The sequence below is a fragment of the Xyrauchen texanus genome, chromosome 1 (assembly GCF_025860055.1).
Source record: "Xyrauchen texanus isolate HMW12.3.18 chromosome 1, RBS_HiC_50CHRs, whole genome shotgun sequence".
Lineage (NCBI taxonomy): Eukaryota > Metazoa > Chordata > Actinopteri > Cypriniformes > Catostomidae > Xyrauchen > Xyrauchen texanus.
The window spans coordinates 61,176,714-61,204,440 of record NC_068276.1 but is presented as its reverse complement, the minus strand read 5'-3'; the positions used below and the strand labels follow the sequence as shown (position 1 = coordinate 61,204,440).

At 39.6% G+C, this 27,727-nt stretch overlaps 1 protein-coding gene across 1 annotated transcript in view; it reads left to right on the top strand.

The window, feature by feature from the left end:
- The window catches only part of LOC127646638 (probable E3 ubiquitin-protein ligase HECTD4), an 84,885-nt gene extending 60,846 nt beyond the window's left edge, over nucleotides 1-24,039 (top strand). The window contains exons 47-76 of the mRNA XM_052130406.1: nucleotides 487-635; nucleotides 752-831; nucleotides 1,022-1,185; nucleotides 1,683-1,920; nucleotides 2,044-2,180; nucleotides 3,208-3,334; nucleotides 4,888-5,025; nucleotides 5,180-5,316; nucleotides 5,903-6,063; nucleotides 6,245-6,426; nucleotides 6,619-6,824; nucleotides 8,126-8,256; nucleotides 8,565-8,770; nucleotides 9,002-9,181; nucleotides 9,298-10,640; nucleotides 11,221-11,428; nucleotides 11,604-11,827; nucleotides 13,102-13,247; nucleotides 13,460-13,563; nucleotides 13,948-14,071; nucleotides 14,220-14,410; nucleotides 14,495-14,641; nucleotides 16,016-16,135; nucleotides 16,259-16,414; nucleotides 16,579-16,682; nucleotides 16,780-17,001; nucleotides 19,485-19,651; nucleotides 19,823-20,018; nucleotides 20,165-20,387; nucleotides 20,517-24,039. Of these exons, the coding sequence (XP_051986366.1) occupies nucleotides 487-635; nucleotides 752-831; nucleotides 1,022-1,185; nucleotides 1,683-1,920; nucleotides 2,044-2,180; nucleotides 3,208-3,334; nucleotides 4,888-5,025; nucleotides 5,180-5,316; nucleotides 5,903-6,063; nucleotides 6,245-6,426; nucleotides 6,619-6,824; nucleotides 8,126-8,256; nucleotides 8,565-8,770; nucleotides 9,002-9,181; nucleotides 9,298-10,640; nucleotides 11,221-11,428; nucleotides 11,604-11,827; nucleotides 13,102-13,247; nucleotides 13,460-13,563; nucleotides 13,948-14,071; nucleotides 14,220-14,410; nucleotides 14,495-14,641; nucleotides 16,016-16,135; nucleotides 16,259-16,414; nucleotides 16,579-16,682; nucleotides 16,780-17,001; nucleotides 19,485-19,651; nucleotides 19,823-20,018; nucleotides 20,165-20,387; nucleotides 20,517-20,653 (6,048 nt within the window). The 3' untranslated portion in view covers nucleotides 20,654-24,039. The remainder of the gene's footprint in view (nucleotides 1-486; nucleotides 636-751; nucleotides 832-1,021; nucleotides 1,186-1,682; nucleotides 1,921-2,043; nucleotides 2,181-3,207; nucleotides 3,335-4,887; nucleotides 5,026-5,179; nucleotides 5,317-5,902; nucleotides 6,064-6,244; nucleotides 6,427-6,618; nucleotides 6,825-8,125; nucleotides 8,257-8,564; nucleotides 8,771-9,001; nucleotides 9,182-9,297; nucleotides 10,641-11,220; nucleotides 11,429-11,603; nucleotides 11,828-13,101; nucleotides 13,248-13,459; nucleotides 13,564-13,947; nucleotides 14,072-14,219; nucleotides 14,411-14,494; nucleotides 14,642-16,015; nucleotides 16,136-16,258; nucleotides 16,415-16,578; nucleotides 16,683-16,779; nucleotides 17,002-19,484; nucleotides 19,652-19,822; nucleotides 20,019-20,164; nucleotides 20,388-20,516) is intronic.
- The last annotated feature ends 3,688 nt before the right edge of the window (nucleotides 24,040-27,727 follow it).

The window sequence follows — 27,727 nt, the reverse complement described above, 5'->3', positions numbered from 1 at the left end:
AAACACTTCAACCGTCCTCCATGTGTAAAACATGTGTTTTATCATGTGTTTGTGTAAAACAACGTGTGTTTGGGGTCTTTCGAGACTGCAGGTGTAAAACATTAATTTCCCCATGTTCAGACTCTCTGATTGGTGTACACAGTATAGCAGGGCAATCCTGACAGTTGTTTATTTGCATGTGTTTTATCAAATTTTTCTGTAATATGTTTTTGCTGGATTCAAATAGAAATACATTACTGTACTGGATAACAGTCACGTTTCTGATAAGTACATGCCATCTTTGGGATGCATAATAAGAACCCCAAACTTAAAAAGTGAGGGTGAAATTATTCTTTGTGGTGTGTCATCTTTACAAAATTTGACTGCACCAATTGTTCTGTATATTTCTTAACCCTGATTCTCTGTCTCTCTCTCTCTCTCTCTCTCTCTCTCTCTCTCTCTCTCTCTCTCTGTCTCTCTCTCTCTCTCTCTCTCTCTGATTTTCAGGCTCCATCCTTTTACTGGGAGATCGAGATTGTTTCCTATGGAGATTCAGAGGATGATAGCGGCCCGATAGTATCCTTCGGCTTTTCTCCGGAGGCAGAGAAGAGAGACGGTGCCTGGACCAATCCCGTCGGCACCTGCCTCTTCCACAAGTACTGAGACACGTTGCTTTTCATGTGACTAACTGTCCAGATGTTCTTTCTGTCTCGCTCAACTTCCTGTCCTAACTTTTTTATTTCCACCCTGTTATGCTGTCTCTTCCTGTCAGTAATGGGCGGGCGGTTCACTATAATGGCTCCAGTCTGCTGCAGTGGAAGAGTGTGAGATTGGATGTGGCTCTACTTCCTGGTGAGTTGTTTCAAAAATCTTTCAAAACTTTGCAAAAAATTGGACTGGGATGATTTCAGTCGGACTAAACTTTTGCATGACATTGACAAATTAGTGCTTCAGTCTGACTCAAATCAAACTTTTAAAGTGCATGTTAACCTTATGGTTAATGTGTAACCTTCACATCTCTTCATTGTTGTGTTTGACACAGGTGATGTGGCAGGTATCGGTTGGGAGCGTTTAGAAGGAACTCCTCCACCTCCAGGTCAGCCTCCTAAAGGACGAGTTTACTTCACCTACGGCGGACAGCGTCTGACCCCATATCTGGAGGACGTTGCTGGAGGCATGTGGCCTGTAGTGCACATTCAGAAGAAGGTGTGCATACCAATGACAACCTCCTCTTTCCAAATATGTTTTTGTATGCCCAGAGTTATTAGAGGTCATTTGATAGTGGATAACTACAGTGTTGAAAATGCCGATAAAAGATTCATCGGCCGATAGTTTTTAAAACTGATTTATAGAATTAAAAAAAGGTCTTAGTCTTTCCTTACTATGACGGGCACAGGAGTCCTAAAATCCAAGATGCAGTTATTGATTAACCAAAATCCCAGTAATAATCAGAAAAAAAATACATTATATTTGGCGCATAAAGAGGGACTTTAACTATAAACAAGCCTAAAACACACATTTTTAGCACAGGAAATGGCTCTGTTACAATACTCATAGATAGTAGGTAATTTATCTAATTACATATATGCAATGTTGTGTCTTGTGTGTGTAATTATAAATGTATAATTATATGGATTATAGATTTATACAAAGTTTTACCTGTTTTTATAAACTCATTTAATTCTTCATCCTCTATGTTTCAGAATACGAAGATTCACGCAAACTTCGGCTGTCGATTATTTGCATATGCAGAGGGTCAGGCGCACCGGAACGCTGCGGATCTGTGTATGGATCTCTCAGAGGAGATCAGTGCTAACTTTGAAGCTCTGCCGTTTGCAATGGCATCTGACAGCGACAATGACGCCGGCACTAGCGTGGCATCTGACTCTGGTTCTCACGGCCCGCCATGTCGGATCGCTGCTGTCGTCACTGCGCAACAACGTGAGTCTCAACTCATGCTGTTTTCATTTCTTGATTCAGTTGTTGAGCAGTGTTAGCTTCTATCAAGATTATTTGTAAGCGTAAATAGAAAATGAATAACAATGGGTCTTATTTAACTGACAGAGTACAACAGCGACGACTCCTGCCACTACAAGGTAGAGCTGAGCTATGAGAATCTGGTGGTGTCGGGACCAAACGTTCACCCCCCACCCATCGCTGATGATGAGAGTGATGATGAAGATGATGAAGACATTCCTAGGGTATTGAAGATAATCCATACCTGCCCTTTAAAAAAAAAATATTTAATAATTTATTGAGCAAATGAATACCATCGGCAGATCGTTCTAAGCACAAAAACACAGATATTAAATAACGATGGTTAATTTATAATTAATTATCAACACACTTTGTTAAATCTCTGTGCATTCAAATGCACAATCCAGAAATAATGATTGTTCTCACGTTAGTGAGGACAAACCAGCATTACAAACATGACAGTTGTGAAAGTGGCACTTAACTGTACATGGTGAGGTAAAACTATCCAAAACTCTGACTCACTTTGACTTCTGAGACATTGGTATGGTATCCATTAAGGCTGAACGATTGATTGAGTTAAGATTAAAATCACGATATGGTCTTACACTATTACTGAACCTAAAAAGGCTGCGTTTAAAAATGTAGGATGCATTTCAGCGCTTCAGTCAGTGCTGTGTGAGCAAACGGCGCCCTCTACTGGTCTGGACGGCAATATCCATTATCCATTACACCATGATACAATTTAAAAGGGCCTTTTCTTCATTTTAACTTTATATTTTTCCATGTTGTGGTTGACATTTCTGTATAATTGCCCAACCAGTGTTGAGTGTAAAGCGTTACTTTTAAAATTAAGTAATCTGATTACAGTTATTAGCAGTTTAGCCCAACATATGCATAATATGAGTTTGTAATGTTCTGTCATATACAGATCATCTGGATGGGTGGCTCTCTTTAAAATGTTGTTCGTGTCATATGGTTCAACAGATCCAATCCATGTCCATTTGGATTATTTATTGTTAAAACAATAAAAAGCCTTTGTACATTTTTAATGCATATTTCCTGATAAAACTGTCACAAAATAAGGCAAGTTGCAAAATATCGGTATCGGCATAATTTTTTGTTCAAATTGCTATTGGCCAAAAGTGTAATATTGTTGCATCCCTATTTAATACACATTTTTAATTTACACATTCACTTGTTACACTTCCACAGATACATGTTTTTGTGTATTTTTTCTTTGTCCTCTTACAGGAGGATCATTATGCGCTGTTAGTGAAAGCGTGGGAGACCAAAGTCTTTCCAACCATTCGCCGGCGTTTCAGGAATGAAGCGGAGAGGAAGTCTGGACTAGACCAGATCAAAGGAGCCCTGCAACTGGGTGAGTGTCCACTTTTTATTTATTTATTTATAAAAATAAAATATATATATTTTATTTTCCGTCAAGTAACTCTTTATTTTAAGGGTCTACAATAATGCACTAGTTAAGGATGAATAAGACAGTAATTAATAATGAACTGAATGTGGAGTAATGCTATCCATAATTTACTCCATTTCAGAGGTCCATCTTATATCAAGTTTACAAGTGAAGATTAAACCACTAATTGCGACTAATTAGTATTGGCTAATTAATTACTAATACATTACAGACATCTTCTATTAAAGACAACTGGACCCCCTTTTCTAAAGTGAACAATTTACTGATTTATTTGGTGGTTTTGAAATATAAATGAATATAATAAGACCATAATTATGACTAATTAGTATTGGTTTTACTACATTTTTACTAATGAATTTTCTGCCATTTTTAAATAGACAATTTAAAGTTATTACACTGTAAAAAATACTTCAAATATAAATGTAGAATCTTTTCTTCTTTCTTTTTAAGTAAATTCAATTATACTCATATTATGTCAATATAACGAGAGAAAATGTGATATACTGTATATACACAAATGTATCGGTTCATTCAATTTTATTTACTTAAAGATGTCACACAAATAAGATTTCACTACTAATGAAGTTATTTTTGACCAAATAAACATGCTTAAATTATTACAGTATTCAAGCGCAAGGGCTTATGGGTATTCCCCACAACCTCAGTTCTGTACTTGATCGTTTGAGTTAATATTACTTAAAATCTAAAAATTAGCAAAGACAAAGTTCAAGGAACTTACAATTATTCATCTACTTCATGTAACACACAAAGTTCACCTAATAATCGTTTCTGAGCTGAAGCGATTTAATTTTCTTCGTTATGTTTGAGTTATTATTTCTTTTCTTTGACGTTTATTATGTATTTACAGTTTTTTATTGTAATTGAAACGTGCAAAGAAGCCAAAAACATTCAAATAGAGGGTCCAGCGGTCTTTAATCGAAGGTTTTAGTGATTTATTAGTAACAGTTTGTAAAGCCAGTAGTAAATAGTCTCCCTGGTTTAATATAGATTTGTAAACTTAATCTGTGATCACTGAGCATTAAGTACATAACTGCCTACACATAAAAAGTATGGGGGCCTGGGTAGCTCAGCAAGTAAAGACACTTATTCGAGTTGCGAGTTCGAATCCAGGGTGTGCTGAGTGACTCCAGTCAGGTCTCCTAAGCAACCAAATTGGCCCGGTTGCTAGGGAGGGTAGAGTCACATGTGGTAACCTCCTCGTGGTCGCTATAATGTGGTTCTTGCTATCGGTTGTGCATGTGGTGAGTTGTGCGTGGATGCCGCGGAGAATAGCGTGAAGCCTTCTCATGTGCTACGTCTCCATGGTAACGCGCTCAACGAGTCACGTGATAAGATGCGCGGATTGACGGTCTCAGACACGGAGGCAACTGAGTCCTAGTGATCAAGAGATGATATTGTTTGAGTTGTTATCGACATGTGCAGCAGGTTGTGTTTAATGTGAATCATTTTGATAGAGCTGATTTTTGTGTTGGCAGGAATGGTGGACATTGCGCGTCAGACAGTTGAGTTCCTGTATGAAGAGAATGGAGGGATTCCCCGTGATCTCTACCTCCCAACCATCGAGGACATCAAAGATGAGGCCAATAAATTCACCATTGACAAAGTCCGCAAAGGTCCTTAAAAACCACACATAAACACAAAGATTTGACAGTTCTCTGTACTTTTCTATGTGGGTGATTTATTAATTTTGCCACGTGAACAGGTCAATGACACCATTTATATGGTACCAATGAAGCAAAAATCTCTCTGTGACTATTAATGCATCAGGTCTGACGGTGGGCATCCGCTGTCCAGAGGGCAACAACACCGTTAGCAGCACAGGTGGCACGGCTTTACCCAAGTTTGCCATCCGTGGCATGATGAAGACGTTCGGCTTACATGGTGTCGTGTTGGATGTAGATTGCGTGAGTATCAGCTTCAGTCAAATCCAGCTTTTAAAATGTCAATTCTAATTGTGGCCCCTCCTAAATACACCTGTTTTATGTGCTTTTTGGCAAGTGGATAACATTTGCGAGGAAGTCGGAAACTTAAGTATGTATTCTAACATAATGCATCTTGGGATGTGATCCCGTGACAGATTCAAATCAAGACATAATAACCATCTAGTGAAGAAAACACAACTTGCCCATTCTTGCCCATTTTTGTCAGAGCTCACAGAGTTCGGGTTGAAGGTCTCTATTGCATGTGTAGAATAACCGAATTGAATAACCATGTGTGCACATCCTTATTCTCAACATCATCGAGTCAGTCTGGGATTACACGAAGAGACAGAAGCAGTTGAGACAGACTAAATAGACAGAAGAACTGTGGCGAATTCTCCAAGAAGCTTGAAACATCTACAACATGAAAACTATTTACAACATTATTTTTCAAGACATCCTCACTATGCCACATTTTTCACAAGTGCTTACAACTTCTTTGCACAGGACTGCATGTCCTTTTCTCAATTTCCTCGCATTGGTATGTGTGACAGAAAGTTTGTGTTATTAGGCAAATGAACTGGTGCAGGTGGAGACATATCTGCGCAGTGAGGGTGTGCTGGTCCGGTACTGGTACCCCATTGAGATGCTGGAGAGACCACCAGCGGGATCCCGCAGAGCTGCAGCCAACGGCCTGGTGTCACTGGACAGTAGCAACATACAGATACACAGGTAATCCAGATGTAAAGACAGATTTGAAGGGATGCTACATGTTAGCATCACGTGTTGCTGTAAACATCAAGCTGATATTCAGTCGTGTGTGTGTGTGTGTGTGTGTGTGTGTGTGTGTGTGTGTGTGTGTGTGTGTGTGTGTGTGTGTGTGTGTGTGTGTGTGTGTGTGTGTGTGTTTCAGGGAGCTGTTGCGTTGTGAGAGCGCTCTTGCACGTCTGTACTGTCGTATGGCGTTGCTCAACATCTTTGCACCAAAGAGTCCTCACACGTTCACTCGGCTCTTCCATATTCCTGCCGTGCGTGACATCACCCTCGAACACCTGCAGCTGTTGTCCAATCAGCTGCTGGCTCCGCCCCTTCCAGGTGATGTCACACTAATGTTTTGAGGAACATTGTTTAGAACTTTCAGTGTCACAGGAGCAAGGATGCATCATATCGCGCACGCTTTGTAACTTAGCAAACTGCATTACCCCTGTTTCATTAGGAAAAGCATGTTTCATAAGAACATACATACAGTATGTACAGATTGACAGTTTGTGTGCGGTTGTTTTATAGATGGCAGGATCAGTTGTAGCTCCATTTTGCTGGCTCAGTCTGTTCTACATGAGCTTCAGGGTGAGAGCTGCTCTCCCACAGAGCTCTTCTATCAGGGAAACACACAGAACATCCGTGAGTGGCTGACAGTCGCTATCAGCAGGGCTCTGCATCAGGGAGAGGACAGTCTGCTGGAACTCACCAAACAAATCTGCTGCTTCCTGCAGGTACTGATTAGAGGTCGACTGATAGTGGGAGAGTGGTGGTGGCGTAGTGGGCTAAAGCACTAAACTGGTAATCAGAAGGTTGCTGGTTCGATCCCCACAGAAACCACCATTGTGTCCTTGAGCAAGGCACTTAACTCCAGGTTGCTCCGGGGGGATTGTCCCTGTAATAAGTGCACTGTAAGTCACTTTGGATAAAAGCATCTGCCAAATGCAGAAATGTAATGTAGTGCAAATGGTTGATATCCGATTAATTGGACTATAGATTTAAAAATCCATTTATAGAATGTAGGACTGCAACTAACAATTATAAACATGTTGATAATCAACAAATCTAACGATTATTAGAGCGATTATTCGGGAGATTATTGCATTGATTAATCATTAGCTCTTAACAGACTATTCAGCTTGTGCTCCAACTTAAAAGGTTGTATTAAACATGCTTACTAACAATAAAGTAAAACAAAAAGTACTTTTTATAAGTTTAATTCAGTACATAAATTCACTGCACAAAAATCCACAAACAGTTTTTCTTCTGCAGTACAGCTGCTAAAGAGAAATACAAAAACAAATCAAAAATGTATTTTGTTGTGGTGTATAATGGGGCAAGACTTCACCTCTCTCACCTTTCTGTTCATTTCAATCCATCTTTAACTCACAAAAAAAAGAACTCTCGTTTTAATAAAGCTGCGTAAAGCACTGTGACATATGTCAATAAGTCACGAGCAATCACGTTATAATCTAGCTGCATAAAGCGTTTAAAGTGATCTCATGTTACGTTAAATGACATCAAACGACTATTTTGTCTAACAATGTACATTGTTGTCTAAAACTACTATGTTTTCTTAAGTCTTTCCTTACTACATCATGCGCAGACATAGAGGCTTCAAGAATCCAAAATTAAATCCAAGATGAAGTTTATTGTGCAACCAAAATCCCAGTAATAGATGGAAAATATTAAGATTCGGTCGCATGCAAAGAGGGCATCGGCAGCCATAGAGTGTGTGAAACCAGCAAAAAACTAATTGTCAACCAACGGTGACCACGTGTGTGTGTGTGTGTGTGTGTATATATACATATATATATGTATATATGTGTGTGTGTGTGTGTGTATATATATATATATACATATATTTCACCAAATGAGGGTTTTTTGTATTTTATACAAGATATAAAGCTGGAGACATGATTTATTTGCTGACGATGCAAGTTTCTACATCTACAATTTAACTAGCTTTGTTCTGTAGTACCCAGCAGATTTGTTATTGAAATCCCTGTTTGTTGTGTGTTTGCTGTACATTCAGAGTGCACCTGAGCAGTTCACACTGGAAGAATTACCCATCACCGAGTCTAAGGTCAGCATAGACGTCAACTTCCCTGGCGCTGCCTTTGTGGTCGTCTCTTGCAAAGAGAGCCAACTCGGCTGTCGTAAAGAGTGAGTTAATGTCAATACAACTCAACTAAATTCTGAATAGAAACAGGAATGATAAATAATCAGTTGGACAAGTATCATTATCAAAATTACACAGATAAGACCTTAAAGGGGCCCTATTCTACACTTAAGTAGCATTTTTAGTTTTCTATTTGGTCCACTTACTATCTATTTGCAAAGCTGCATTATGTTGTTACAGGTTAATTTAATAAATCTGTTGAAATGGGCCACACAGCCTGTTAAGGGACCTTGGTAAAAACGAATCTGAATATTTTATATCCATACTCTCGTAATGCTTCCTTGCCTTGTAGCTCCTCCCTGTATAAGGCTCCATGGGCTCGCATCATGGTGTATGGTCTTGGTCATAAGGTGCGTCGGAATGGACAGCTGAATCTGATGGAAGCCGTGTGTTACCCACTGGACGCCTCACCATCGAACACTGGACTCACGCCTCCACCCACAGCCAACCAGTATCCCAGCTTAATCATCCCCACCGACAAAGTGCACGTCAAACTAGGCATGTCAAAACAACATTTTATTACTTTGTTACGTTGTTTTCGCCCCTCAGTTTGTAAATATGAACAGGCATTGCTCCAAAGAAAATGTTAAAAAAAGTTTTTATATAAAAAAAAAAATAACGATGGTTTACAAACCGAGGGAGTCGAAATTATTGTTGGTGGTAATAGAACTGAACTTGCTTTGAACCCGGAGCATTCCTTCATCTCGTATCTTGGTACCCCGTCTGCAGGTGTGTCACCCCATCCTGGTGCAGTGCTGGTATTGCACTCGTTGCCTCTCGAGTTTCCCTTGGCTATGGCTTTTGCTGAGCAGCTGCTGACCTACACCATTGGGGAAACCAGTGAACGCTCTGAAGATGAGCTGGACACGGTGCCCACCTCTGTACTTCTGCAGGTTGTTGAGTTGCTAGGTAAGAAATGCTCCTCTGTTTGACCCTGATGTATCTCTGTACAATTCACCCAATTTCCAATGAAACATTCTTGGAGAAATTCTCAGTTTCACACTTGCAAACTTCTCTTCCATTAGGTGGCCTTCTGTGGACCACCGATCTTGCTCCTTGTATCAAGGAGCTAATCTTCCACTTGCTTGCAGAGCTTCTTCGTAAAATCCACGCCTTTGAACGACGCAAGAGCCCATCTGGCCTGTCGAGCCCCATTACGTTGCTTCTCAGCCCCTGCTTGACGGTGCTCATGGTTCTCCAAACCGAACTACGAAAACTTTACGACCATGAGACCCAGATTTGGAGCCTAGCTAGTGGCGGTTCTTGCACCTCCTCTACGGGCAGCAGCGGAGCGCTTGCGCTGGCCGGCGAACGGAGTCGGTTCTCCACCTACTTCCATGCACTGATGGAGGTGTGTTTAGCAGTTGCCGAAGTGACTTTGCCCCTCAGTACGGGAGCAGGAGCATCTGCAGTGGGCGCCCCCTCGTCAACTAGTACCGCCAACTTTAGCGATTCCTCATCATCTTCGTCCTCTTCACCAGGACAGACACCACAAAGTCCGAGCTTGCTTTCAAAGCGCAAGAAGGTAAAACTAAAGCGTGACCGTGCAACTGTTGCTGTGGTCTCAGGGAAACATGGTTCCGGTGGCAGCGCGAGACCTTCCGAAAGTGACAGTGCTTTACTCAACATGACCGGAGGCAAGCCAGAAGATATGTTGTGGTTCCACCGTGGGTTGACGTTGCTTTTGATTTTACGCCACCTTGCTAACAAAGACCCGCAGGGTTTGGGTGTCACCGGGGATGCTGTCGCAGATGCTTGCCAAGCTTTGGTTGGATCCACTGCTCACAGTCGTTTGCTGGTGCTCTCGGGAATCCCGACTCACCTGGAGGAAGCCGTGGTGCGCAACGCAATTCGAAGAGCTTGCAACGCACATGGGGGTCTCTTCAAGGACGAGATATTTATTCCGGTTCAGGAGGAGGACCCTAAAAAGGCCAAACCTGAAACTCCAGGTGTTCCCCTAGATGTAAAGAGAGAGTGCCCCCCGTCAAGCACATCAGGAAGTCCCAACAGTAACAGTGCAATGAGTGCCTCGGCCTCGGCCAGCCACATATCCAGCACTTTTCAGGGAGCCTCCAGGGTTGCTGGTGAACTGCCAGCAGATCAAGAGCTGCTTGTTGTCCCATTAGCAACTCAGATAGCCCCTTCCCAGCCGCAGGCACCCCTGGATCCCCACACAGTATCCAGTCAGGAAAGCCTGGATGTGTCCCTTTGTAGCACCGGAAGTCAAGGTAGTCTTGGTAGCCTTGTGGAGCAGTTGGAGAGTGGAGCAACAACGTCGGTCTCAGATGGAATTACCATGTACACTGTAGCTTCGCCAGACATAAGTGCCACTATGACACGACCCATTAAAGGCTACGCTGTGATAGAGGTGGGTGAATAAAGCAATAAGCCTTGACACACTCCACATTATAGTGGTTTTAGTTTTTCAAAACCCTTAACCTACTATATTAAAGCTAGTATACTTTGTTTTTCTGCATGCCATTACAGCACGGTCTCGCGTTTTAGCCTTTTAGAGTATGCTCTTTAGACTGTGAGCCCATACGGCTGTTTTGTGGATACACTTTCGTACAGCGAACAGCAGGCGAATACGCACAGATGCGGACTATCTTTGTGTCTAGAAAAACTGGACTACATTCGGATGGTACGCACATACTGTGCTGATGACGGAATCTATGTCACGTGCACTACTCGAAACGTAGCGGCATGTGGAAAGTATAGACATCCCACATTAGTAATGCACTAGCAACCACCCATTAGCATTGTGGCACATGCAAACACCATTCATAAGTGAATCTTTCTTAAAGGGTTACAAGTTATAGGCAAAAGAAAAGACAAACTTGGAGCTAATAGTGGCACTGGGAAGCTCCCAAGTTTGGAATTATATCTCAAATAATATTGGGTCAAGTTTGGTACTTTGATTAGAAAGGTTTTATTTTTTTGCCTTCTAGGTCAGGGCTCGGGCCCAAGTCGAAAAGATTCGTGCCAGTCTTTTCAACAGCAGTGATCTCATTGGCCTTTCCAATCTGGAAAGGGAGGAGGAGCTAATGGAGTTGACCAATGAGGAGATTCTCACCGCATCCAGTGTCAATCAGAGCTTATTTGACACACAAGGAAGTTCTGCTCTTGAGGAATATTTCCAGCAGAAATCTATCAGAGGTTGGTTGATTCCTGTTCATTACAGGCACTCCCGGTCCAACATACACAAATATTTTAGACTTCATTCATCCATATATTTGTTACAAGGATTTGCTTTCACTTGATATTGATTTTGCTGGGCCAAACCTTTTATTGGCAGAATATCAGAGTTCTGTTTTTTGTGCTGTTATTGTAGGAGATAAACTGGTTCCCGGGGCACGTGATGTGCTCACAGATATTTTTAAGAGCTGTACATACGCAGAGCAAATGCTGAGTCCCGCACCAACCAAGCCGGTGAAAGTATCCGACATTTATCTGAGCAAAGAGCAGATCAACTCTCAGACACCTGGGAACTTGCTACATGTCTTCTTCACACACGTACGACCTCCAAAGAAAGTGCTTGATGACCAGCTGACACAGGTGACATACTACATTGTTTTATATAGTTTTTTTGTTGCGTTTACTTTATTGTAATGTCTTGTTTTATGTTGGTTTGTTTTAGAAGTATACCGATATATCGGTTTGACCGATTACTCTGTGCCGATAGTTGCACAGAGTAATCAGGTATCGGCATAAACTTAAGCCGATAGTGTTTTTTTTTTTTTTATTATTATTCCTCCATCAGGGCTGGACTGGGAAGAGAAATCGCCCCAGGATTTACAAAGTTGTTGAGCGGGGGGTTCGCTGTTCTTTTCTGCATATCGCGGCGCTGTTTTGTGGTCCATTCTGCATAGCGCGGCGGCTCATTTTAGCTTATCGCGTTTCGCGGCCAACCCACTGGCCCGCTCGGTTCTCCCCATGGCCAGTCCACCCCTAATCGGCCCACCGGGAAAATGCCCGGTATGCCAGATGACAAGTCCAGCTCTGTCCGCCATCTTCCTCTGTTCCTGGCACTTGAGTTCTGCTAGTTAACAGCGGCATCTAGAGGTGAAATTAAAAACAAACGTGTGGGGATTTGCTGTCTCTGAATCTTTCAGCATTAACAGTATTCAGACATATTTTTATCCTCACTTCAATGCATATTTTGTTATTTTGATTATCAAGTGTTTATACTGAAGCGAGGGCATGCAAAGACAATTTAGACGTCATGGAAACGACCACCATCAGCACATACATTGTGTCTCCAACTTGTGAATAATATTTAACCTTATTCTTCATCTAGTGAAATGTATATGAATAAAAACCCTTTATCTGGTCAATATATGGGCTATGAAAAGCTTAATTTGGTAAATACTTAAAAATATAGAAATCTAATGGAGCCAAGACTACATAATTTCAAAATAAGAGTCCCTGGTGTGTTTGAGGCATTTTTATTGTTAAAAATCGTATGTTATGCACCTAAAAAAAATATATATATATTTTTTTTTTTCTGGATATTATTGGAATTTGGTTGAACAAAAAAACGTATCTGGGATTTTTGACTCTTGTTGCCCCTGTCTGCGCTCGTCATAGTAAGAAGAGACTTTTGGACGATTAATCGGTTATCTGCCTTTTACACCATCGAATTGGTATCGGCAAAAATCCACTATCGGTCGACCACTAGTTTTTGTTGTTTTGTTTGTTTATGTTTGTTTTACTTAACTTTGTTTTGTTTTGTTGGGAACTCCTGATCTGTCTTTGTACACAGTTGAGTGGAATAGACATAATACTGGGCCAAAGCACAGATCACTAATCCTGGTTATTTGTGCATTTAGATCCTCCGTAAATATGGCACAGTGAAGCCCAACAAGAACAAGCACAGCAAAGCAGGTAAAGAACAGCACCAGGGTAAAGTAGTGAGCACAAAGAGACCCATCACCAAACCTCCAAGCAAAGACAAGTCCATGCTTAACAGCGTTAGGTGAGTACCATCCTACTTCCTGTTCTGCTCATACATAATCAGTGCCATTTAACATGTAAGAGTCCAAACTTTAATCATAACGACTCTTTGTGCCTTAACCATTGAAACATTTTGGCAAAAGTTAAACACGGTGCATGGTGTTTCATGTCATACCATAAAATACAGTATTAGTTTGTTTGTCCTGATAACACGGTTAAATGTTGGTTCTCCAGAACCGTATTAAGTGAGAAGAAACCGGTCCTCAAGCCCAAATCTCCTGAGAAGACTAAACCTGACGAGAAAGACCCGGAGAAGTCTCCCGCCAAAAAACTAGAAGGTTACTACTGTAATGTTCCTGTGGCAGGGCGTAGGGTGGGGCCAGGTCATGATCCTACACACCCGGTCCTGTATTAGGCTAATAAAGCCTTCGAGAGGGATAAAGATCCTCTGCAGTCGACCTTTATCCCTCTCGAAGGCTTGATGAGTCTAATACGGGACCGGGTGTGTAGGATCACGACCCGGCACCGCCCTCCGCCCTGCCACAATTCCTATTCTCAGAATAAGCTTCTCTACAAATGGTCACGTTTTCTTTATCTGGATCTCTTCTGTATGATGTGCATGTGTTAACCAAACCCCGTACATGGTCATTTTAGCTTTGTGTGGATGCTTTTGGAGTTTGTGATTTGTAAAATGTCATCTCAGTGTTACTGTAACCCAACAGTGCCAGAAGAGAAGTTTTTGACTCTGGAGGGTTTCCACAAGTTCACTCTAGACCGGGCCAAACAGGACATTCGCAGTGTTTGGCGGGCCATCCTGGCATGTGGTTACGACCTGCACTTTGAAAGGTTTGTACCTTCTTTGTGCCTCTTTGAAAAGGCCTAATTTATTCTCCTAAACTGACACAGTGGCCCCGAAAAGTGCAGGATCTGTTCACTTCAGTTAACTCTTAAAAATGTCTGAATGCCAAAACGGCATGTTTAACGGCTCTTTTAGATGCACCTGCATCGACTCGCGTCATGCTCAAAAAGCCAGCAGGAAATGGAGCTTTGAGATGGACTTTGCGCTGGTCCAGTTTGTAAACCGTCTCTGCCGACACCTGGCCATCACACCTGCCCGTCTGCATCCACATGAAGTTTACCTGGACGCCAAAGATACCGCTGACCCTCAAGTCGCTTGTTTACTAGGCAAGTCTGACTTCGTGTTGAGATGTGCTTTCAGATGTTTGCACAAGCGTTCCATGTTAAACCATGTTAATGTCATTCGCTCAGGTGTTCCAGTGGAGAGTCTGCGCCTGCGGTTTGCTCTGCTACAGTCCCTCAACAGCACACTGGAGAGCTTCTTCCTGCCCCTGGTGGAGTTGAGACAAACACAAACCTATCAGAACAGCATCGCCACACTTTTGTGTGAGGTCAAAGGTCAGTCCCTGCACACACTGGCCTTGCAGTATTCTGATCGTTCAGCTCGTGTCTTCAGTGCTTAAACAGAAAAGTACCAAAAAGCAGCATGGCACAGTATGAGCACATTTAATGGTTTTGGACATGTAGCATGTCGGGCTGGTTTATGTATTGAATGTTTATAACACAATTAGTTTTATTTTGATGAAGTTAAAGACATTTTAAAGAATGAAACAATTCGACTAATATTCACAAATACACTCATGGAATATGACGCTTCAAAATGGATCATTGAAAACATTATTACATGAAAAGGCAAATGCAGAATTATTGCTTTACTTTGGTTTTTGTTTTTGCTTTGTTTGTTTTTTATTTTCTATTTCATTTTTTCTATTTGTTTTGCTTTGGTTTGTGTTTAGTTTTTTTATTTGTGTTGTTTTGGTCTGTTTTTGCTTTTTTGTTTAAGTAACTTTGAAAAGGATCTAATCAATATTTTATTCCATTTCATAGCGGCTACATAAATATACATTAGCTTTCGTTTGTTTGTTTGTTTGTTTTTGTTTTTTATTTTAGTTTTTTGTTTTACTTTAATGTTTTGCTTTTATTTGTTTGTTGTTTTTGATTTGTTTTATTGTTTAGCTTTTAGTTTTTTTTGCTTTGTGTTTTTTTTGTTACTTTTTTACATGTTTTTTTTTGTTTGTTGTGCTTAGGTTGTTTGTTGTTTGGGTTGGTTTTATTTGTTTTGTTTTTTTGCTTTACTTTGATTAGTTTTGGTTTTGTTTTTGATTTTTTGATTTTCGCTTGGGTTGATATTTTTTTTACTTTTATGTTTTGCTTTTTTGTTATTTTTGGTTTGTGTTTTGTTTTTGCTTTTTTTAATTTTTGTTTCGGTTGATTTTGTTTTTGGTTGTGTGTGTTTATTTTATTCGCTTTGTTTTGTGTGTTTTTTCTGCTTGGGTTGTTTGTTTGTTTGGTTTTGGGGGGGGTTTGCTTTTTTTGTTGAAAAATATTTTAGCATTTAAAAAGATAGCTAAACAATGTTTAATGCCATTTCAGAGCAAATACATAAATATTGAATGAAATATTGTCAAAAGGCTGAAGAGATCAAGATATTTCTCAGAAGATGATTTTTGTTCGCTGTATCTCACAGTACTTGCACCGTGGTGATGCAGTATCATGGTGTTACTTGGCTAATATGCTAATCTGGTTAGACGCATTCAGTACCGTAATAAAACTAAACCTGAAAACACTAATGTATCCAGATATGACCATTTCTCAGGGTAATGTCTATCTAGTGGATACATGCACGATGTCATGTAGGACATTTAGGGAATTTGTGCTATTAAATTGAGGAAAAGTTCATAAATATTTGTTCACGTTTGTCCGTGTTTGCAGGTCTTATTTTTTACGACACCAAAGTGACCGTCATGAACAGAGTGCTGAATGCGACAGTACAGCGAACTGTGGACCACGCTGCACCTGAAATCACCCTCGACCCGCTGGAGATAGTGGGAGGTAATGAGACTGAAGCGACACACACACGTTAAAGATCGTTTCTACGATCGGTTCTTCATGTTCTGCTGTATTTGTGTGTGTGTGTGTGTGTGTGTGTGTGTGTGTGTGTGTGTGTGTGTGCAGGCGAGATGCGCGCAGCAGAAAACACATATTTCTGTCAGGCCGCGCGGCAGCTGTCATGTGTCCCCTCGTCTCAGCTGTGTGTTCGGATTGCCAGTGGAGGAGACCCCACCTACGCCTTCAACATCCGATTCACTGGGGAGGAGGTGCACGGCACCAGTCAGTGTTAAACAGTTTCATACCCAAAATCTGAATCGCTAAACAAACACATTCACATTCATGTCGAAATGCTTTTTACTAGGGATGGCTGGTTTAGTTAATTATCAGCTTGTTAATGGAGTGTCTGAATGACTAGTCGCTATTAAGGATGTATTTTTCCTCAGGTGGTTCATTTCGTCACTTCCTGTGGCAGGTGTGTAAGGAGCTGCAGAGTTCTGCTCTGTCTCTGCTCCTCCCCTGTCCCAGCGCTGCCGCAAACCGCAATAAGGTGCGTCTGTGCGTCTGACCTGTTCACATGAACGCATTTTGTCCATCATACAGAACGCTCTCCTATAAACAGCTTGTGTTGTGTTTGTGTTGTTCAGGGGAAGTACATCCTGACGCCCTGTCCCATCACATACGCTGAGGAGCAGCTGCTCCATTTCTTTGGTCAGCTGCTGGGAATCGCCATCAGAGCAGACGTCCCTTTACCTCTCGATCTGCTCGGATCCTTCTGGAAGGGTTTGGTCGGTGAGGCGTTAGACCCAGAATCTGACTTCCAGGAAGCCGACTTGCTCACCTACAACTACATCAAGAAGTTTGAGATTGTAAGACGGTGTATTTTTGTTTGTGTATTAATGTTAATTATATATAAACACCTCTGCAATCAGGGGGAATGTCCACATGAACTTACGTTATGTTTCATAATAAAAGCAAAATAAATGAATGATATTTTGCTTTAAGAAAACGAAGCCTGTGTTTAGGGGTTTTATGACCGTTAAGCTCATATTCCACCAAACTGTCTTTAACATAATGCAGAAAGTTCAAATGTACACATCATGGTAGTGCACGGGCTGTACTGTCATTCATTTATGGCACTTTACATTTAAAAAATTAAAATAATAATGTAATAAAGCAGTAATGAAATCTAATGACAATCAAACAATTGAATCTATATATATATATATATATTGAGAATGACAACAAACTCAAATTATAACCAAAGGCATTATGAGATAATAATGTCAAAATAATGTAACAATGCAGAACAATCTTAATGGTCCTAAAAAATTGTCTTAGTTTTCTTAACGCTATATTGTCTATTTGGGCACTTTCATGTACCAATAAAAATAAAAAATTATATATATTAGGGCTGTCAATCGATAAAAAAATTTAATCTAATTAATTACATGGTGTCCCGATTAATTAATCGCAATTAATCGCATATACAAATATTTGCTGAGAAAGCCCCTCATATTATATATATATATATATATATATAATAAATAATATTCAGATAATTAAAATGCATTACATTCTTGTGGCAGAAGAGTTCATCATTGATAAGATACAAAAAGCAGCTTTAGAATACAATGTATTGATTATTACCATATTATTGATCATAAGTCAATCATTGACACACAGTTCACATCAATCCATTACACAAGTGAATTTATCAATCAGTTGGAGATGTATTATGAGGGCTTGTTTAAGGACCGTCAATTTACACCTGCGTCAGACATGCTTGTGTAGCTTCTTGGGTGTGTTGCGTCATAAACATAAAATGTTTAGGTCACTGTGTCAAGTTAAATATAGTTTAATACTCAATCTTTAAACACATCTTGAGTTCCCTTAGTTTGCATTTGTGCTCATTCAAGTGTTTTGAATGCAAGAATGTAACACATGTTTGTGTTGTTCTGCTGAAGTGTTTGTTCACTGTATAAACTGTGTGTTGCTCATACAGCTGAAATTTCACTTACTGCCCTCTGGAGTAAATAGGTGGTACTACAAGCATTTCTCAGGAATTTTCCGTATTATGGTGCGATTAATTGCGTAAATTATTTTAGCGCGTTATTTCTTGTCAAATGAATCACACTGAATTAATGTGTTAAATCGACAGCCCAAATATATATATATAATATAAGCTTTATATTTAATATACTTTCTATAAGTATTAATATGCTTTCTATATTTTAATATACAATATAAGCTGTATTGTACATTTCTATCAGGCCTTCTGCATTTATTTTTGTTACATTTCAAATGGCTTTTATGCAAGTATATTTTTACTGTTTTAGCATTTAATTATTTACAGGTTTTGCACCTCTATTATAATCTAAACAAAGAGTGAAAGAAACAAACTAGTACATATTTTGTGAAAATGATACGTATTATTATTATTTGATTACAAATGTCACACAGCTGTGGTGTCATTTCCACCACAACAAACAATTTTGCCTCGTATAAGTTTTCTTTTACCAAGTGGACAAAAGTTTCTGTTTAGACCTTCATGCTTGAGATTAATTTAGTGATGTTTGGATTTAATTTAATAACCAAAGATAAATCAAGGTAAATATCACTTTATATGCAGAATATGTTTTATTGGGCATCATTTCCAATCAAGCTTTTATTTTGACAAATTATGCAAAAAGTATAAATATTATTACATTGTGTGTATTAGGGATACATACATTTGTATTTATGTTAAAAAAGGTTTGAAAAGTCATTTCCACTCTGGAATTTAGAAACTTAGTCTGCAAATGATTATACTTTTTTTTTTTTTTACCCCAATTTGGAACGCCCAATACCCAATGCGCTCTAAGTCCTCGTGGTGGTGTAGTGAATCCGGGTGGCGGAGGACGAATCTCAGTTGCCTCCATGTCGGAGACCGTCAATCCGCGCATCTTATCACGTGACTTGTTGAGTGTGTTACCATGGAGACCTAGTGCGTGTGGAGGCTTCAGGCTATTCTCCTCGGCATCCACCCACAACTCACCACACGCCCCACCGAGAGCGAGAACCACGTTATAGCGACCACGAGGAGGTTACCCCATGTGACACTACCCTCCCTAGCAACCGGGTCAGTTTGGTTGCTAAGGAGACCTGGCTGGAGTCACTCAGCACACCCTGGATTCAAACTCGCGCCTCCAGGGGTGATAGTCATTGTCAATACTCGCTGAGCTACTTTAACCCCTACAAGTCTACATGCTAATATATTTTATTGATTTTGAGGTGGAACGTGACCTGGACATGTTTTTGTACGATTCACCCAATTATGAACCGCAACAGTGTGCTAACCCTAATTTATCAGTTGGCAGATGAAGCGGAGCTGGAAGCGTTGTGTGCTGAAGTGTCGTCACAGAGTCACATGGGCGAGAGTCCAGATTCACCGAGTCGCCCCTGTTGCACCTTCACCTACATCACAATGACCGGAGAGGAGGTGGAGCTGTGCCACGGCGGACGAGACATCACCGTCAGGTGAGAGGCCTGTAATCCTCAAACAGAGATGTCATGTGATATTTGCCCCTGAAACGGATGCGGAGTGTTTACAGTGATGCTGTTACAACAAAAGAGCATTAAACACTTCATCATTGACGGTCTCATTACGTACATGATGTCAGAGATGATCTCAAACATGTGTTTGTCCAGCTGGGAGAATAAAGACGTCTACGTGCGGGCCGTGCGTGATCTACGCCTGCGAGAGCTGCAGAATGTGGAGTGTATGTCGGCTGTACGTGCAGGCTTGGGATCCATCATCCCACTGCAGCTCCTCACCTTATTGAGTCCTACAGAGGTGGAGCTGCGCACCTGCGGCCTGCCCGACATCAACCTGGAGTTCCTGAAGGTGAAACACTGTTCATTTGACCACTAAATAAGGATAGTTTGGCCAAAACATTATGGAGGAACTGTTCCTTTAAACTACAAACGGCTTATTGTTACTAGTTCCGTCATCAGAACTTCAACTCATTCTCCTTTTCTTTATTGATTTAGGCTCACACGATGTATCAGGTGGGTCTAATGGAGACAGACCAGCACATTGAGTTCTTCTGGGCCGCGCTGGAGATGTTTAGTCAAGAGGAGCTCAGCAAATTCATCAAGTTCGCTTGCAACCAGGAGCGAATTCCCTTTACCTGCCCCTGTAAAGACGGTGGTCCTGATACAGCACATGTGCCACCCTACCCCATGAAGATAGCGCCACCCGATGGAGCAGTGGGTGAGTCTCACAGTGTACTTCTGTCTTTGAAGGACTGTTGTACTGCAGCAACAAAAGTGTTTGCACATTTGATCCGTTTTCTTTGTTGTTGGACCAGAGCATCCGTTTTATTAACTCTGTGTGTTTCAGGCTCTCCAGATTTGCGTTACATTCGCGTGGAGACCTGCATGTTCATGGTGAAACTTCCTCAGTACTCGTCCCTGGACGTGATGTTGGAGAAGTTGCGCTACGCTATCCACTATCGTGAGGATCCTCTCAGCGGTTAAACCTGAAATCCCACGTGAACGTTTAAGCCCATCTGAGACTCGGCACACAACCTCAAACATCACTTCTGGTTCGAGAGAGGAACATCAAACTGTCATGAAGGAACTCGAACAGTCCAGACCAACTTGCCTTTACAAAGACGAACGCTTCATTTCGTGAACGGCAGTGAGTTTATGGTGGTGTAGAGAAAGCCACACTTTTATAAATCGATGATGTGTACTATTGACATCATTAACAAAGGTGAAGAAAGTGGCACCTTCTTTTCTCCCTTTTTTATCCTTGACATTTAATCTCTCCGTTACCTCCCTGTTTCCGCATTCATGCTTTCATTTCCTGCGTGCCTCAATCACCTCCTCTGTATTTGTGACAGTGATTGTTGATGCACCTTCATTCAGGGAGATGACGCTCATTTTTAGATTTAGAAAGAGACTTAAAGAGTGGCTTGAAAAGTTATAAATGCATCTTTCAAAATACATTAGGGTGAATGTCACGAAACCTGTCAAGAACAGGTCTAGGCCGTAATTCACGCCAAAATCAAAAGAAAAAAAGTTAAATTTTGCATAAAGTGGTCATTTTTGTTTTCTTTTCGTTTTTTTGCATTGTGACATTGTTTTCATGGCAATTAAGCACATTTTCTCAGTATTGTCATGTGAAAAAATCACATTGACTTTACTGTAAGTGAATATCCTAATTCTCATTACTGTTGAGTGGAAAAAAAATCACGTTTGTAGTACTTTAATGTGAGTTTAGCAAATCCCATTTGAATTAACCGTTATGGGGAAAAAAACTCACATTGATATCAGTTATGTAACCAAAAAAAATCATTTTCTCATTACCGTAATGTGAAAAAAAACACAGTTGCATTATTGTAATGTGATTTAAAAATATCACAACATTAATGTGACACAATATTCATTTTTCAGTACCGTAATGTGAGAGTTCCATTCTTATTGTTAATGTGAAAAAAAAATCACATTAACACTACTGCAATATGACTACAAAATATCTTTCACAGTAATGCAATGTTAAAAAAATATCACATTTGCATTACTTTAATGTGACAAATACCATTTTGTTACCGTAATGTGAAAAATCACATTTTCACTGCTTTAATCTGACAAAAGAAAATCTCATTTTTATTACTGCAATGTGACTGAAAAATCTCTTTCACATTATTGTAATGTTAAAATAAATCACATTGATTTTAATGTGACGAAAAATCCAATTCTCATTACCGTAATGAAAAAAATAAATCACTTTCTCATTACCGTAATATAAAAAATAAAAATCACTTTTTCATTACCGTAATATAAAACAAAATCTCATTGATGTTAAGGTGACGAAAAATCGAATTCTCATTACCATAATGAAAAAAAAAATCACTTTCTCATTACCGTAATGTAAAAATAAATCACATTTATGTTAATGTGACAAAAAAAATCTAATTCTCATTACCGTAATGAAAAACAAATCACATTCTCATTACCGTAATGTTAAAATAAAAATCACATTGATGTTAATGTGATGAAAAATCTAATTCTCATTACCGTAATGTAAAAAAAATCACATTCTCATTACCGTAATGTTAAAATAAAAATCACATTGATGTTAATGTGACAGAAAATCACATTCTCATTACCAGGATGTTTGGGGAGGGAAATCACATTGATATTACGGTAACACTTTACAGTAAGGTTCCATTCGTTAACATTAGTTAATACATTAGGTATCCTGAACAAACGATTAACAATATATTTTTTACAGTATTTATTAATCTTCTTCTGTGTTAGTTAATACAATTGTTCATGTTAGTTCATAGTGCATTAACTCATGTTAACAAATACAGCTTCTGATTTTTAAAAAAATGTATTAGCATATGTTGAAACTAACATTAAGTAAACACTTAATTATTGTTAACAACCTATTTATTTAATTAAGTAGTGTTCATTGTTAGTTCATATAAACGAAGGTTGTTAACAAAAGGAACCTTATCGTAAAGTGTTACCGATATTACCTTAACAGGAATGGATGTTTTACTATTGAGATTTATTTCGGTAATTCTCATTAGACAATGATTAAAGACAATTCAACAAGTATTACTAAAATGTCACATCACATGCATTGTTTGCATTACAGTAATGAGAATTTGGGGCAAATGTTTTTAACTTCTGCGACAATGTCACAAACGCAAAACATCTTAATGCAAAATATTCTCTTATTTTAGTGGTGACGATGTTCTCGACAGGTTACATAAGATCCATTTAGAGATGATTTTCTCATCGCTACAAGCTCTGGCCAGGAAATAAACTCTGCATGTGGTCTCGCATATTTAAGACATTGAACAGTACATAGCAAGATGGCTTTAAAGACACAAATATATGCCTATATTGTGAGAGGTGCATAAGTAGTGGCAGTTTGTAATGGGAGGTAATCGCATCGAGTACAAGCTGTGGTATTAAAGAGAGCGTTAAATCATTTCTTTTCGTATCGGAGTGGATTCAGGAGAGAAGTTTGCTGTAAACGGATCGTAAAACCCTTTCTGCCATAATCTTCAGTTTTGAGTGGTGCTAAGTTTATGCTTGCCAAACCGACACAATTTTAGACTGCCGACTATATTACACGATCGCACTGATTTTGCGTCCATTGCATGTAAATCCCTACAATGCATGTGCCATTGAACATGTTGCTTTAGTTTGGCATTCGATTTCTTTTAATATCAACATTTCATCCCCTCGAAAAAGGAATTGTTTTAGGAGAGCCGTTTGAAAAGATTCATTTTGCTTTGATTTTTTTTTTTTTTGACATTTTTGTCCGTCTATACAGTTTATACCGTTATAGATTTGAAATATATAAACTGGATGTTATTTCAAGGATTTCCAGCGTTCTTTTGGGAGTCAGTTGTAATATTACTTATTTCTGGTGAATCAAATAATAGCGTTTTGAGTTGAGTAATTTGTAGCTATAATTACAGACGCACTTGATCTACTGCAATTTATTCAAAATATCACCATTTCAGCACTATGAAGTTGTGTGTGTGTGCGTGTGTGTGCGCGTGCGTGTGTGCGCGTGCGTGCTTGTGTGCGCGCGCGAGTGTTTTCTTTTGCGAATCTGCTATGGTCAACTGCTGCTATCAAAGATAGTCCTTTCATTTGTCTCGCTGTCTCGGGCGAAGAGTTGGACAGACATCCGCACAAACGCTGAATGCAGTGAAATACGTGTTGTACATTTACTTGATGATATTTATTACAATTATTTATGATTGCATTAACTTGATCCTGTCTTACCTCTGAGCATCTGGAACATAATACTGATGAATCTGCAGAGGTCAAGAAAAAAACTTCAGTTCAGGAGTTTCTGTGTCATAATAATAAAATATTGATGTATTACAGGACGGTGTCTCCTTGTGTCTTAAGTGTCCTTCTGTGCTACGCCAATCCAAGGGCGTAGCAGCTGCGGGGGACGTAGGGGACACGTCCCCCGCACTCTTTAAAGAGTGAGTCAAAATGGTGGATCTGTGTACAGTATTATTTGCGTTTTGTTACTTTAGGCTGATTGAGTGACCATCCAGCCAATCACAGGTGAGTGTCATGAGCCAAAACAACCCTTACGCAATAGATATTGATCTAAATTATGAATCTAGAGATGAGGAACACACAAATGAGTTATTTATCGGCATATCGTTCTTGATTGGCAGCATTACGTGAAATGCACTGCAGAAAAAAACACATTGTATGTTTATATCAGCGCATGAGTCTTCATTTAGTCATGCTTTTTACATTATATCTGAGGTAAATAGTTTAATGGCTTGTTTTTGCCAATTTAAGCAGATTACTAGATCGGTGTTAAATATGTAAAGCTATTTTTAATATCAGCTCCTGTTTTTTTACCTCTATGTTGGTGTGCAGTTGACAATATATAGATCTGCTCATTCTGACTGTGCATTTACTGACAAGTCCATGTATTGTAGGGTCATTGCAAGTTTTGGCAAATCTTTGTATGAATGCATATTGAATGTCACCACTCCAAATTAAAATATGCTTGAAAATTAACCCTATTTCAAACCATGCCGTTTATAAATGGATATAGAATTAACGGAGGAGGGAAAAAAGGACACAGAACGTCATTTAAAACACGTGTTTCATTTGAGCGCCTCCTGCTGGAATTCAAAAGTGGTTGAACAAAGCTCTTTTAAGGCGAGTCAATTCACTCCGTTTTGGAACGGTCGAGGCTGCTGTTTTCTAAGTAAACAAGCGTCATATAAGTACAACTCCTCTCGACGTGAATGGGGAAAGACGGTTGGCAAAGATTATGATCAATGAACAAATTCCAAATCAGCAGTAAAATCTGACACAATGGGATCATAAATTGTGCGTCTTTAGCTTGTAAAAAAAAAAAACGCTAATTGACTGGCTGGTTCAGTTAATGCACATTCTCAACTTGACCTACATTCAATCAGATCTTTGTATACCGCGATGACAACCTTTGCCTGTTCACGCATGTTACGACAGTAAGTCACCGTTTGCGGATACCATACAAATGAATGGAGAGAGCCGTATACCGACACCCAACTGTCGCAAAATTGTCAGCGTCTTCACTTACAAAATAAATTCGTAGTAAACTCCACACATAAATATTACTGAGTGCACCTTTTAAAGAGGTCAAATCATGCCAAATAAAATAGCATTTTGAGATTGGCCTTTTGCAATAAAAGAGCACTTACACATAGTATTTATTTATTTGCACAACTGATCGATCTATAGGATATATATGTATATATATATATATATATATATATATATATGTGACTAGCTCATGACCAGCTTGGACCAGCTCATGACCAGCTAATTATTAGCTCATTACCAGCTTTTGGCCAGCTTGGACGAGCTAATGACCAGCTTCTATCAGTTTATGACCAGCTAATGATCAGCTTGGACCAGCTCATGACTAGCTCAGGACCAGCTTGGACCTCTCATGACTAGCTCATCACCAGCTTGGACCAGCTCATGACTAGCTCATCACCAGCTTGGACCAGCTCGGGACCAGCTCATGACCAGCTCATGACCAGCTTAAACCTGCTACAATGTCCCAAAACACAGGCTGTTTTTTCCACTCCTTTCTGATCCTTTATTACTGTGTACATTGGTTATTTCACATACTATCTGGCTATAAGGACTAAGGATAGATGTCTCTACTGAATTAGATGTAGTTCAACCCTGTTATTAAGATAACTGAGTGAACAGTGTTGATAACAGGTTGATAACAGGCTGGATTAAATGCGGTTCAAGCTGTAATGTGTTATACTTCACAGGATGTTTGCTTCCTACATTGAAGTGTTGCCAAAGTTCGACACTCATCACGTGTACTGCACGATAAATAACTTTTAACTTTAGAAAGCTAAACTATGTCTTTCAGTATCTTATTGAGCGATTGACTCATTGAGATTTCTATATATTGAAGAAGTGATGCAGCTTTATACTTACCAGAGCAATATCATGTCACCAGACATGTCTCTTATCTGTACACGTGTCATTTATATTTAGAATATAAAAGATTGGGATGCAATTAAACTGGAAATGCACATAGGGCGATGTTAAATTCAATACACCCTGACTGTATAAAGGTTCATAAATAAAAGCACTAGCACATCAATGAACAGTCCTATATAATGTGTATTCTAATGTTAGTCAATAAAAAACACGTCGTCATATTATGAAGCAGACTTTATTCACACCACCAGACTACAATGGAAACATATTAGTCATATACACTAATAGAAATGTCTCGGTTGAGTTAAAAGCAGCTCTTACATTCATACTGACGGGATCATCACAGACATTTTTGTAATATTGTGACCAAATCAGAGCAGAAAACAATCCTAAAACATTTGTAACTTCAATCACACATCAGACTCGCTGGCGTAAGAAGATGAATCGTGGATGAAGTATATTTATATGTCAGTGAAAGAAGTAAACTTTAGCAATATTTGTGCTAACTTCAGACCTGTACACACTTTCCTGCACTGAGGATAAAATGAGTTGGATTTACTTAAAATATATATGTAGCATTTTTGCATCATGCTTTTTAAGGTAAATTCAACTTATGGTCATTTTAAGAAAACCTGTTCGATATACACAAGTGTATCTGTTCATTCAACTTTATTTACCTAAAAAGGAAAGTCACACATATAAGACTTAACTAATAGCACGTTGTTTCAGATGAACATTATATTATTGTTTCTATTTAATTTAATTGTCTCAAAAGATAATAATCTCTTAAAGTTCACCACCATTATCTCCTCCAGCTGATGGTCACAAATATTGGCGGATTTAGGCATGTACGAACACAGGTTCTCTATGGGATTAAGATCTGGGGAGTTGCCTGGCCACGGATCCAAACTGTCAATGTAATGATCTCCGAGCCACTTCATTATCACTCTTGCCTTGTGATGTGGTGCTCCATCGTGCTGGAAAATGCACGTATCATCACCAAATTGCTCCTGGATCGTTGGGAGAAGTTGCACTTGCAGGACGTTTTGATGCCATTCTTTATTCATGGCAGTGTTTTGGGCAGAATTGTGAGAGAGCCCACTCCCTGTGATGAAGAGCAACCCCACACATGGATGGACAATGGCCTGGTGTCAAGAAGGGCAGCAAAGAAGCCACTTTTCTCCAAGAACAACATCAAACACAGACTTAAATTCTGCAGGAAGTTTCAAGGATTGGACAGCAGAAGACTGGTGCAGAAGACTGGTGCACGTTCACACCCAGGTGTGGCTGATATGATTAGTGAAATGATGTTAGATGGTCATTTTGTGCCAGGACCTAAAAAAAAAAAAAAACATTTATTTTTGGCAACCCCACACATGGATGGTCTCAGGATGCTGCACTGTTGGCACGACACAGGACTCATGGTAGTGCTCACCTTTTCTTCTCCAGACTATCGATTTCCCAGATGTCCCAAACAGTCAGAAGGGGGCTTCATAAGAGAAAATGTCTTTGCACCAGTCTTATGCTGTCCAATCCTTGTACTTCCTGCAGAATTTCAGTCTGTATTTAATGTTTTTCTTGGAGAGAAGT